Below are 13,636 nucleotides of genomic sequence, written 5' to 3'. Positions count from 1 at the left end.
GTGGAAAACCAGCTAGAGTTGAGCATGTCTGTAATCCCACTGCTAATAACCGTTTCGCAACAGTTCGTGTTGACATGTCTGGACTCGCAAGCCCTCTTACAGTACATGTGCCGTGGTAGCCGTAGGATCAGCCACTGTGTAAGGTGTCAGGCAAATCCAACACCTTCCATGAAAACCCTGACATGATAGCAAATCCGACACTATGTCACATAGCTCCGAATAAATCCTGACATTAAATTAACCAAAGTAATACGATCAACGAGTGAGCAAATGGAATACCACAGACCAACACTAGAACGCCTAAATGCATGTCATACCTTCCCACCGTGAAATAGACGCAGTTCCGAAGGGAGAAACGACAAGCCGAGAGCAGAATCGTGTTAAGCTAGAAGGGCCTACGATAAGGGACGGACACCCACATCTCCGGCCGACCGCCAAGACCACCCCCCAGCCCATGTTAAAAGATAGAGCCCTCCAGAAGAACAGAATAGATCTTAACGATAACACTAAAAGAGCCACACCAGCTGCAAGTTTTAGCGTGAGACCATACGCATCTCTGTTACGTTGCAAACGTTAAAAACATTGCCCCACCACGAAAAGTATAACATTTCTCATTGGATGGACAGAATTTTTGCAGGCAGAGCTTAAGGTTAACATTGAGACCCCGATTGGTCAGTTGAAAACACAGCCAGATAGCTTTTCTTAAACCAACTTCGGTAAATTGTAGTAAGCAGAAGTTGGAGAGAGAGTTGCTTCCGAGACGGCGAGGTGTGTGGAGCTGTGCCGCCCGCTGTCCCCTGATGCTGCCTAACCAACGACAAGGTAATGAAGGCATGCGATGCTGCATAAGAGCGCATAAGGCTTCACTCAGAACTGCAGAAGTCTCATCTGTTACACTCCATTTTTACGCAATACTAGTGTCGATCGTCAATTAAACTTCGTGGTATTCACATTTGCTATTAGAAGTTAAAAATCTCAAACACGATGATTTTTCTGTTATATAATTATTGAGAAGCCACATCAGCCACTGTAATTTACGACAAATTAAATAAGTAATTAAAGATAATGGAGGGTCACTGTAGACCATTTTTGATGGTTTTCTCTTTTATGAAACTTAATTTAATCCTAGATTATAGATGTGATATGGCATAGGTCATCCTTCGATCCATTGTAGAACTTGGAAACCCACCCAAACAATATTCGTTCACATCAGACAGTATTCGTTCACATTTTTGCTGAACGCAATTTGTCTTTATCATCCTGTGTTAAAATATTTCCTTTTATCAATAGTGCAATTTATAAACAATGTTTTGAAAGTAGAATAAAATTTCCAATGGTAAACTTAACTGCTTTTTCGACGTTATTTTACCAGCTAACTAAAAATAGGAAAGACTTGAACCCCTTCCACTAAATTTAGTTAGTATTAAGATTCTTTCACAGGGAGTGCAGTGGAGCTGACGCTGACATCATTAAGTATTTGATTATATCACCGCTAGTCTCACTGAACTCTTCTGAACTCTACATGTCATGTGTGGTCTGGCGTCTCCTTACCAGCAACAGTTCCCAGGTTCAAACTAGTCAATTCCCTAAAAAACACGCTCAGAGCGTCGTTGCGCGAAAGTAGTAGGGAGACACGACTTAGAAGAAACAGACACCACGCAGAATGTTAGAACTTCTGTCCTTAGAATACGACGATCCTGGCGGGCATCTGTGGTGCGTGGACTCGAGAAACTCTCTATGAGTGTGAGAATGCTCACGTGGCCACTGATACCAGCATGTTACACAACTGCCGCAGCACGTGCAACTTGTGTGGCAGTTCGCCGAAAAGAGAACGTGTCTCCACGGCATGGTTGCCTGCTTGCTTCACACGTTTGCACCACACAGAGCTTTCTGGCTGTTAGCATTACATATTAAAGGGTAGTCACAGATCGTGCTCTGGCAGCTATGCCACTATGCTCTTTGTTGGAGGACGACGTCGAACCCATTATCAGTACATCTACTATATCGCAGCTGACAAACGTCGTCATCGGTTAAAAATCGTCCTCGACTTTCCAGGTGTACTAATATGTTTTTCTCCGGCAGTATATATTGAAGAGTACTGGATGCTTTCTGGTCGATGTCATCATTAGGTTATCAGACGACACATTGTGTACACAACACAGTATGTCAATGAACGGAAAATGACAGATTCCTGCACTCGTGAGGAAACATAGCCACAATAAATATGAGGTCACTTCCCTGAGAGAAACGTTCTGTAGGCGCTGTTGCGATAAAATCTTAGAAAAAGCGAATATAAATTTCGTTTCGCTTCGTGTAAAATTCTAATGAACATGGACTTCGTTAATGTCATTCAGCAAGACGTCATAATTCTTCAACAGATTTATTTTGTACCACCAAGACGAAACGGAAATACAACAAGCTTCACAAGGGCAACACTGTCTATGGCCAGACAACTGTATGCACTGTAAATTCATCAAACCATAACTGTAACTTCCATTATTATGTGCAATTACCTTCAGTGCACATTTAAAAGTATCGATGAATAAAGCAGTTGCTCACGTATTGGAGATTTTCATGTGTGATAGAGGAGGTATCCTCAGATTTATGAATACGAAAGCATCTACTTCTTTTTACCACTTTTAACGTCTAAGTACACACATGATTCTTTTCTTTGTTCATATCTACGGCAAAATAAGTTTCGAATTAGGTAAGTTTCATTTGCCTTTTTCTATAATTAATATTAAAAATTCGTACTTCAATTTTAGTGTCACGTATTAATATTATGATGTAAATCTGAGGGAGCAGTGCAGTGCAACACAATGAAACGATGTAATATCTCACATGCTGATGTTAAGGGCAGCGTCTGATTTCGGAGTAATCTGCAGAACATCAGCAAAACAAAATTAATTAACTCTGTATTTCCTCCGTTGGTGACAAAGAAATTCGAAATCTTAGAAGACGCTAACCAATCCTCTAATGTCTGAGGGAGCTGTGCGGTGCAACAGATTGAAACTATGTAATATCTCACCTGTTGACGTTAAGAGCAGCGGTCTGGATTTGGTGTAGCTTGCAAAACACCCAGAAAATAAAATCAGTTCTGTCGTTTCTCCGTTAGCAACACAGGGATACGAAAACATAGAAGACGTTAACCATATCATAATATCTAAGCGAGCTGTGCGCTACAAAAGCACGAAACGATTTAATATCTCACCTGATGACGCTAAGAACAGCGGTAAGCTTTGAAGGTATCCTGCAAAAAATCCGAGAAACGAAATTAGTTATGTCGATTTCTGTTGCCAACATAGAGATACGAAATCTTAGAAGACGTTAATCAGTTCATTATTTTATGACCGAGCAGTGCGGCGCAGCACCATGAAACGATGTTAATATCTCACCTGTCAATGGTAAGGACACCACCCCGGCTTGGATCTGGCCTGAAGAACATAAACAAAATTAGTTCGTGTTATTTCTCTGTTGGTAACACAGAGGCACGAAATGTTAGAATACAATGAACAACAACACATCTACTATAACTAAAATTTGTGTGGAATAGCAGAAACGGTATAGGAACTCACAAATAGTAAAATTACGTTACAGATCGTCAAATTTGGACGTTATGGGAGAAGTATTGACAGAATGAAACTGTGATAGGAGATAAGGTGTGCATGGATAACACAGTAACTTCATTGCAAGCGACAGGTAAGGATCACGTCTTAAAACAGATTTCACTTGCTATAAAGTTTCTTCTGCAACGCACTGAAAGAACAGAATTTCAAGAGTCAAACAGCTTTGTGAAACTGGTATCAACTGATGATTACCGCAGAAGCTTCACAACTGGTATGGTTGCGCAGTGTCGATCTCTGAAATTTCCATTCACAGATGCTGTGGATGCTAAGGTAACGAAAAGTCTCCCAGGCTGCAATATATTTCTTTAAATTCGACGAAGTAGCACAACGCATGACGTGAAGATATGGATTAGCAAAACTGTGTCCAAATTTTCACCTGAGGGATAGTTCTGAGCCGGCTGTGGTGGCCGAGCGGTCCGGAACCGCGCGACTGCTACGGTCGCAGGTTCGAATCCTGCCTCGGGCATGGATGTGTGTGATGTCCTTAGGTTAGTTAAGTTTAAGTAGTTCTAAGTCTAGGGGACTGATGACCTCAGATGTTAAGTCCCGTACTGCTCAGAGCCATTTGAATCATTTTTGATATTTCTGATGTTACCTATAACCAAACGAAAGAGAGTGTTTCTAACTTGACCTGCATGCCAGATCGGAAGGGCACACGAGTTGGAGCTCTCATCTTGTTGCAGAAGTATCCCTGTGCGAGTCAGTGACACTGCCCAAACAAATGGTTCTGAAATGTTTGTGACATATTGTGATTCCTTTATGCAACTCACCCAGCCTATCTAGGATATTATACACGTTTTTAGTATTACTTCTATTTTTTATTTAAATTTGCGTCTGTAATGTTCGAGTAGAATTAGTTTTGGCCTCCATTTGAGTAGGATCATGACTTGAGCAGAGGTAGGTAGTTGCCGTGGAACATGGCTGACGAATAAGCCACAATGCATTACTGTGAGTGGCCAATAGAGAGAAATTACATGTTAGCTGCTGGCCATTGCTGGAGCCTTGGACCCCTCTCGAAGCTGTCTCTGGCAGCGGTTTTCAGTAGCTATGGCGTGAATCTTTGCATTGTCACCGCGATTTTCTCACAGTCTCCCAGGTCGAACTGGGCCAATCCGTACGTATTCTTTATAAAAGAATGTATATTATTGAAGTGACGTTACTTTGCTCATTACGAAAACTCCCTCTGGATGCCCCATCCCTGACTGTCCTGTACAAAATGGTGTCGGCAGTGGAATCCACCATCATTCGGTCTACAAGGGACGCTGTAATTTTGTGGTAACAGTTGGCATTTGTAAGCGACAGAAATTAGCTGCTCCAGGATACAGTTCGCATTTGTAAGCGACAGAAATTAGCTGCTCCAGGATTCCGGGATTGCCTAAATATGAGTCAGTGTAGGGCTAGCTCACTGTTCGTCTTGCCATCATCAGCTGCCATCGTCAGCTTATTCCAAGTCACTCATAGCCAGACACTGTCTTTCGCAAGATGCAGTCCCATCAAACACACAGTAATTTGGTCGTTGCCTCATCATTCAAGAAGTTAATGCCTCAGGACATCCTGTCTCATCTCGCTGACGAGACGACTACTGTTAATGTAGCTACGGCACTGTATTACATGTGCTGACCTGCCCAGTGATGGGTTCTGAGGATGCATCCGCAGTTGAAGAAGAAACCCATATTTTTATAGTGATGCGTTTATGGGTGCCGAATCCAAGAGTGAAATCGTAGTATGCTTGAATGTTTTGTTCAAATTTTTGCCTTGTATGCCTGGTCACCAACTTTAGTGGACGAAACGACTAATTCTCAGTCGTAACTAGAAGGTTCTACAGAGATGGCCACTAGCAATCCGCTTACAACTTTGCAAGATTAGATAGCAGCTCTTGACCCGAGGGATTTAGAATGTTAGAACTGCTGCAAACAAAGCAAGAACCTCTGTTTGATCAAAACGTAGACCTAAGCACTCAAACAACCCTCGATGATGCCACTGGGATCGCTAAAATTAGTCCTCTTCTATCACAGTTCTATGTGATAAACAGTTTCCTTGATGTTAATTTCATACCTTCGTTTCTGGGGAAAAGATTTGAAGGTGTCTCGACATTCTTGGAAACATGAGCACTTTTGACCGAAAATGACGGTTTTCAGTTGATTGTTTTGCTAGCAGTTTTGAGACAGGGAACATCCCTCCCCCAAGTAGCAGCAAAGGAACATCAAGAGACAAATGAATTATTCCCTAATATAAAAATCCTTTTACAAATTCTCGCTGCATTACCAGTATGTACTTGTAGTGTGGAGCATAGCTTCTCTTCTCTTAAACTCACAAAGTCGTACCTTCGGACGACAATGACGGGTAACAGCTTGAATGGTTCGGCTGCCCTCTATATTCAACGAGATATATCTGGCAGCCTACAACCTGTCGAAGCCATTGAAGAATTTGCAAAGCGTTTTCCGATGAGTGTCGCGTTTGCCTTTAACCAGACAATCGTCGGAGACGTGTTTGGAGGCACCCCGGTCAGGCTGAATGCCTTAGATACACTGTCCAGCAAGTGCAGCAAGGTGGAAGTTCACTGATGTTTCAGGGTGGCATATGTGGGGCTGACGTGCGCCGCTGGTGGTCATGCAAGGGGCCGTAAAGGCTGTAAGATACTTGAATGCCATCCTCTGACCGATAGCGCAACCATATCGGCAGCATATTGGCGAGGCATTCGTCTTCATGGACGACAATTCGCGACCCCATGGTGCACATTTTGTGAATGACTTCCTTCAGGATAACGACATCGCTCGACTACAGTAGCGAGCATGTTCTCCTGTCATGAACCCTTTAGAACATGCCTGGGATAGATTGAAAAGGACTGTTTATGGAGGACGAGACCCACCAACAACTCTGAGGGATCTACACCGAATCGCCGTTGAGGAGTAGGACAATCTGCACCAACAGTGCCTTGATGAACCTGTGGATAGTATGCCACGAAGAATACAGGCATGGATCAATGCAAGAGGACGTGCTACTGGGTATTAGAGGTACCGGTGTGTACAACAATCTGGACCACCACCTCTGAAGGTCTCGTTGTATGGTGGTACAATGTGCAATGTGTGCTTTTCATGAGCAATAAAAAGGGCGGAAATGATTTTTATATTGATCTTTATTCCAATTTTCTGTATAGGTTTCGCAACTCACCGAATCGCGGTGATGCAAAACGTTTTTTAATATGTGTATAATGGAGATAATTTTCACGAAATTGTTAGATAAGGATTTCGCCATCTTGAGCTTTTTGTTCATTTTGGGTACGGGGTGTTATTGTCATATACATTTCGCATAAGAGGATGTATGTCATTGAAGTTCATTTATTTCTTCATTACGAAAACTCCCTTCAGGTGCCCACATCCCTGACTATCTTGGGCAGGAGCCACTATGACCTTGTACACTTTTACTTTGTTTTCTAACTGCGATTTTTCTATTAACTTTATTTTGTCGCTTTCATTGGTTCCTTGTGTCAGTCGTGTTTTCGTATTTCATACAAGTGTACAGCCCCAGCTTCACATGGGTAGCACAACAGAATGTATTAAACCGTAGTTCTAAAAGACAAGCTGGACTGGTTTACAGATTTAGAGCAATTCCCATTGGGAGAGGCAGCATGCAGTTCCGCTATGAGGACCATGAGTGGCATACTACATGCGCAGTCTAAAAAGACCCACGGCGAGGCTCCAGATGAAATTAAATGCATGGATACATTAACAGTTTCTGGATGCTTTCCGGCCGCTATCATCATTAGATAGTAGACAATAAACGGAAAATGAGACATTCCTGCACTCATGTACTCACACAGCGACAAAGAATATGAAGCCACGTTCTCTAGAGAGACTGTCTGTAGCCGCTTTTTCAGTAACATCTTCGAAACAGCGAATACTGAGTTTATTCAGTTTCGTGTAAAATTCTAATGGGCATGGACTTAGTCAATGCTATTCGAAAAGGCTTCATCATTCTGTAAACAGTTTCATCTTCTACGAGAAAGATGAAATGGAACAGAGCGAGAAATCATTTTTGTGATGACTTTTCAGCTGGCTCTTATTAACATATTTATTTACTTAAGATCGCGATGTCAGCTAAAGTACCTGTGTCAAGTATAGCTGTAACAACCTAAATTGCTAGAAGGTCAATTCAGTTTTATGGATAAATTCTGTTGTTGTAAAGGCCAAATGAAATTTTAAAAGTTGTACCACTTCCCACCTCGCTGTCAAGTGCATCAATGTATATTCATTTCATTTATTACGAAATTGCCCTTGTATGAGTCGTGTTTTCGTATTTCATGCTAGTGTACAACCCCAGCTTCACACACGTAGCAATGTACCAATGGTTGGACGACTGGTTTCTAACATGAAGTGAAATACACGAACCTTCATCATAAATCAGTCGATCTGTTAGTAAAAACGATACCAAAATCCCTACATTAATTCCTGGCATTAGCCTTCACATACAGACAGAAAAACGTGGCAGGGGACTTTAATTTGTTACTTATATATATGTGTAACAGAACGTCAGTATAAATGAACGTAGCGCTTAACGAAAAACAAGGACGGTAAGTATGTCTAAAATTAATAAGAGATAAGGCGTAAAATATCATTTTTAAAATACCGCAGAACTTCGGCACAAGTAAACAGAAAATAGGAAAGCACCTTGTCGTGTCAGCAGACAACTGACAGCTGCAAGTTTCGTTCTATCGTATACCGACTGTTAAGCTGCCCACGGATCTCTCTGAAATGACCAGTAAAGACCCTTATGTCTAAAGTAACCAAACCAGTGTCTTCGTTTAATCGCTGTCAGTGTATACTATGACAAGGAAAGAAGGCTAGAAACATACATTTCGTCGATCTCTAGATCATTAGGGACTGACTGCCAACTTACTCGCTGAGACGATACAACTCGAAAATGCCTGTGAAAAACAACAGACTCGGTCTGTGCTCGCGTGCTCTCATAACACTGGCGCCTGAGTCGGTGGGTGTTCTGACGGCCAGGAGAGCGTGATCTGACAGTTGTGGATCACGCTCGACTGGACGAGCTTTGCGGCGTCGTCAGTAGGCGGTGACACTTCTGACGAGCGATGATTGGCGGAGCTCAAAGTATGAGCAATCCTGACTGCAGGCATCAGCACGCTCTCATCAGGCGTGGGGAAGTCCCGACCGTCTGTACGAACTAAAGAGGGTAGTCGCCGTGGCCGAAGTAAGGCCGGTATTACACTATCAAATTTCTTTGTCAAATATCTTTGCCCTATATCATTGTCAAAAATATTTGATGGTGTAATAGGGGATTTTGTCAAATGTCGTCCAATATTTGATCAAATCTAGGGCCTCGCTGTAGATTTGATCAAAGAAGTCGCTTGTCTTCTGTTCACTGCAATGTGACATGTTACCACATCGCTGCAGCATTCTGTCATCTGTAGTGCCGGTAAATACAATTGGTGTGTTCCGACAACTAAAAAATTAATAGAGATGTATGAAGTTGATGAGGTGCTTTACAGTGTGAGGCACGCTGAATACAAAAGTAGATTAAGAAGATTGGAGACCTGACCTGACCTAACCTAACCTAACCCTCTCCTGTAGCAAGGAACTGGAGTGTTACAGTGAGCCTGTCTTCTGCAGATGTAGCAGTTCTTAAGTGAATATTGTGCTTTGTGATATGAGGATACACTTCATTGAGCACATACAGAAATGTATGCTCATCCATTCTTAAGTAATTGATGTACGACTTCACATCCTCCACTAAAAGCTCACGTAACAAGTTTTGTTGAATGCTTTTATCGTGTCGTCGCAAAACCCACGGCTTCACCCAGATATGGTTCCTTTTTTCTCCCCCGCTTCTCTTCCGCATGTGAACACAGTGCAATTGTGGTACATGCAACTGCTGCGGTTACTAACAAGTTGTCGTTGTCAGCCATCTTGAACTTTGACGAAAAATATGATGACAGTGTAATACCCCTTCTAGCGTTACGTCAAAGATCTTTGTCAGATGTATTTGACGGAATATTTGATCACATCTTTGATCAAATCTTTGACAAAGAAATTTGATAGTGTAATACCGGCCTAACTGAATGAAGAAAGTATGAAATAAGGGAAACTCCAAATAAAAACTCAGCCAAACCAGTGGCAGAGAAACCGGTAACGTGGCTTTAAAGATAAAAATTAGACGAGTAAGTGAGTGGTGACGCACCCTTGTTACGAGATTTAGTTTAAAAGTTATTAAACGTTAAACGTATTGGATATAGAATGATTTTTAAAAATTAATAACTCACTAATGCCTTCAGCGATTCAGACAAATGTAATGTCAGTGGACACGGCTCAGTGAACACTGTCGAACTGTTTGAATACATTTTCTGTGAATACTTCGTATTTCAAATTACAGGCCGGAATGCATATTCTGCGCATGAAAAAGTGTATTTTCTGGGAAATAAAACATGAAATAGTGAGATTAGCGAAAGAATTAGTAAATAGAGGTAATTAGAGGTGTATAATTGTAGTTAGTTTAACTGTTTGATATTTATAAGTGTTTTTTTTTTTTTTTAGTCATAAGTCTTCTGACTGGTTTGATGCGGCCCGCCACGAATTCCTCTTCTGTGGCAACCTCCTCATCTCAGAGTAGCACTTGCAAACTACGTCCTCAGTTATTTGCTGGATGAATTCCAATCTATGTCTTCCTCTACAGTTTTTGACCTCTACAAGTCCTTCTAGTAGAGGAAGAGACAGAATAACGGGAAGCCGGCCGGAGTGGCCGTGCGGTTCTAGGCGCTACAGTCTGGAACCGGGCGACCGCTACGGTCGCAGGTTCGAATCCTGCCTCGGGCATGGATGTGTGTGATGTCCTTAGGTTAGGTTTAATTAGTTCTAAGTTCTAGGCGACTGATGACCTCAGAAGTTAAGTCGCATAGTGCTCAGAGCCATTTGAACCAATAACGGGAATGTTTGAAATGAGTAGTGGCAGGCAGGGCAGGTGGCAACGAGTAAACAGGCCGCCATGTCAGTAATCATGGATCAGTGGAACGGACAACAGCGTGCGTTAGCCATGAAAATGTTTTATAACAACAGTGATAGTTTGGAGTGGCGCAGAGGGAGTTTCGGCGTTTTTATAATTTAGGACGTCATGATGCCGTTCTGTCGAAACACGCGATGAAATGTTGGATTAATAACTTTGAAGAGAATGGATCTGCCCTCAAGAACAGCCCAACAGAACGACGAAGAAGTGTGCGTTCTCCAGCGAACATTGATGATGTACGCGAGTCTGTCACGGAGCCCACGGCGTTCAATTCGTAAGCAAGCAGCAGTGGTTGGAATGTCCCGAGAGAGTGTTCCTAGAATTCGTCAACTTGATTTAAAATTTCATCCGTACAAACTACGGATTGTGCAACAATTGAAGAACAACGATTACCGGTTATGATTAGGTTTCTGTCAACAATGATAACAAAAATAAATTCCGGCCGGAGTGGCCGAGCGGTTCTAGGCACTACAGTCTGGAACCGCGCGACCGCTACGGTCGCAGGTTCGAATCCTGCCTCGAGCATGGATGCGTGTGACGTCCTTAGATTAGTTAGGTTTAAGTAGTTCTAAGTTCTAGGGGACTGATGACCTCAGCAGTTAAGTCCCATAGTGCTCAGAGCCATTTGAACAAAAATAAACAATGACGATGAATTTCTAAACATGTGTGGATGTCAGATGAGGCACATTTTCCTCTCACAGGTTATGTGAATAAACAGAACTATCGTTACTGGACAAACATAAATCTTAATGACGTTTATGAGCGCCATTTACACGCTAGTCAACTGACGATATGGTGTGGTGTTTCATCACATTGGATTATCGGACCACATTTTCTCGCAGATCAACAGGGAAACACAATAATTGTCAATACCGACCATTAAGTGGAGATGTTAAGAACTTTCATTACACCTGCACAGAACAACTTTACGAAGGTTCATGAATCCTGGTTTTAACAGGATGGAGCGACATCACACATTGACGACTATCAATGCCAAATTTGCGAGAATTGTTTGGCAACCGTATGACCTCATTGTTCGGTAACATTCCCTGGCCCCCTAGATCGTCAGATTTATCAGTTTGTGATTTTCTCTTGTGGAGCTACCTCAAGAGCAAAGTCTACACGACTCGACCAAGAACCCTGGATGAGTTAAAACAGAGAATTCGGGATGTAGTTGACAGTATCCCAGCTGAGATATTGCAGCGGTCAATCAGGAATCTCAACAGCAGATTTCACGAATGTACTCGTATTCATAAAGGATGACGCCATCTAAAGGACGCAATTTTTAAAAAATGATAAATACCATCAACGTTTCGAAAATGACAGAGTTGTAAGGTTTCAGTTACTATGAATGCAATTTCTTTTCTTCATCACTTCTAGTTTTACTGGATTTTGCAAATGTTCCCGTTTTACTGTGTCACCCTGTACTATGGAAGATATTCCCTGATGTCTTAACAGATGTCCTGTCATGCTGCCCCGCCTCCTTGTCAATGTTTTCCGCATACCCCTTTCCTCTTCGATTCTGCGCAGGACCTCCTCATTCCTTATCTTATCAGTCCACTTAATTGTAATCATTCGTCTGTGGCACCACATCTCAGATGCTTCGACTCTCTTCAGTTCCGATTTTCCCACAGTCCATGTTTCACTACCATACAGTGCTGCACTCCGGACGTACATTTTCCGAAATTTCTTCCTCAAATTAATGCGTATGTTTCATAGTTGTAGATTTCTCTTGGCCTGGAGTGCCCTTTTTGCCAGTGCTAGTTTGCTTATGATGCCCTCCTTGCTTTGTCCGTCATTGGTTATTTTGCTGCCTAGGTAGAATTCCTTAGCTTCATATGCTTCGTGACCATCAGTCCGATGTTAAGTTTCTTGCGGTTGTCGTTTCTGCCACTTCTCATTATCATCGTATTTCTTTGATTTACTCTCAGTCCGTATTCTGCTATTTTCACGCTACGCACTTGGAGTTCGACTCTCAGTTGGAGGCTGAATTCGACAACAGATAGGTCGTACCTGGATAAGTTACGTGTGTCTTGTTCGTAACTGTAAGAAATTCACGTCGCACTTTGAATAGTATTGGCCTAGGTGACTTTGACTTAACATGTATGAAGTGTTCTGCAGTTAACGTTGATGGAGATGAATAGTGTGAAAGGATATTTGTTTTATTTCCTCGAATAATTTCAGTCTGTGAAAAGTGAGAAGTGAACACTATTTCACCACAAGTTTTAATATTCTAGTGACTGAGTTCATTTATGGTTAAATGCGACACATGCTTTGGTTGGCTCCAGGACAGTGACAAAGCCAGTATTCTGAAATCCAACCATGCATTGGGATGCCCTATGAACAGTGTTTTTCTTGCTCTATTTTGTTATCCGTGCTGACTAACGTCAGAGCTCACGATTCGAACTTTGGTGGAAGCAACAGTTAATAGCTTCACCATCAGTCATTTATTTTTTCACGTTAAGCAAGCAGCAAGGGCAGCAGAACATTTGAAAACAAGGTTTTTCTCCCTTAAATATTATACTGTCTACGCCGCATCGTATATGGACGAAGTGGTGACGGAGGGCTGTCGAAACAATCTCTCCGGCATTCACATGAAACAACTTACGAAAAACACGCAAAGCTGCTAATCAGAATGGCTGCTTGCACATCTTCCACCAGCAACTTCAGGATACGAGTCAAATTAGCCACCCATCTTATAGACCAATAAACGCAGGAGACTCTCTTATTCACACTAAAATTACCAGTTATTAATGAGTATTTCATTTGTAAACACAGCGTAGTTGACAAGATAATAACTAGTTCATTAATTTTTGAGCAAGTAGTTGCGGTGCTACATAGTGAAACAATGCAATATCTCACCTGCCGACAGTGTGGACAGCGTCCCGCTGGGGAAGTAGTCTGCAAAACACCCGGGAAACAAAATTAGCTCCTGTATTATCTGTGCTGGTAACACAGAAGTGCAGTATCTTAGAATACAATGAGGAACCCAC

The 13,636-nt window shown here is 42.1% G+C and overlaps 1 protein-coding gene across 1 annotated transcript in view; it reads right to left on the bottom strand.

Annotated features, from left to right (window-relative positions):
* Positions 1–13,636, bottom strand: part of LOC124797586 — an 83,480-nt gene that overhangs the window by 50,365 nt on the left and 19,479 nt on the right. The window contains exons 3-5 of the mRNA XM_047260797.1: positions 13,506–13,544; positions 3,396–3,434; positions 3,212–3,250 (exon numbers count right to left, since the gene is read on the bottom strand). Of these exons, the coding sequence (XP_047116753.1) occupies positions 3,212–3,250; positions 3,396–3,434; positions 13,506–13,544 (117 nt within the window). The remainder of the gene's footprint in view (positions 1–3,211; positions 3,251–3,395; positions 3,435–13,505; positions 13,545–13,636) is intronic.

Source organism: Schistocerca piceifrons, chromosome 1 (assembly GCF_021461385.2).
Source record: "Schistocerca piceifrons isolate TAMUIC-IGC-003096 chromosome 1, iqSchPice1.1, whole genome shotgun sequence".
Lineage (NCBI taxonomy): Eukaryota > Metazoa > Arthropoda > Insecta > Orthoptera > Acrididae > Schistocerca > Schistocerca piceifrons.
Note: the sequence above shows the minus strand (reverse complement) of the source record. Positions and strands in the feature narration are given on the sequence as shown.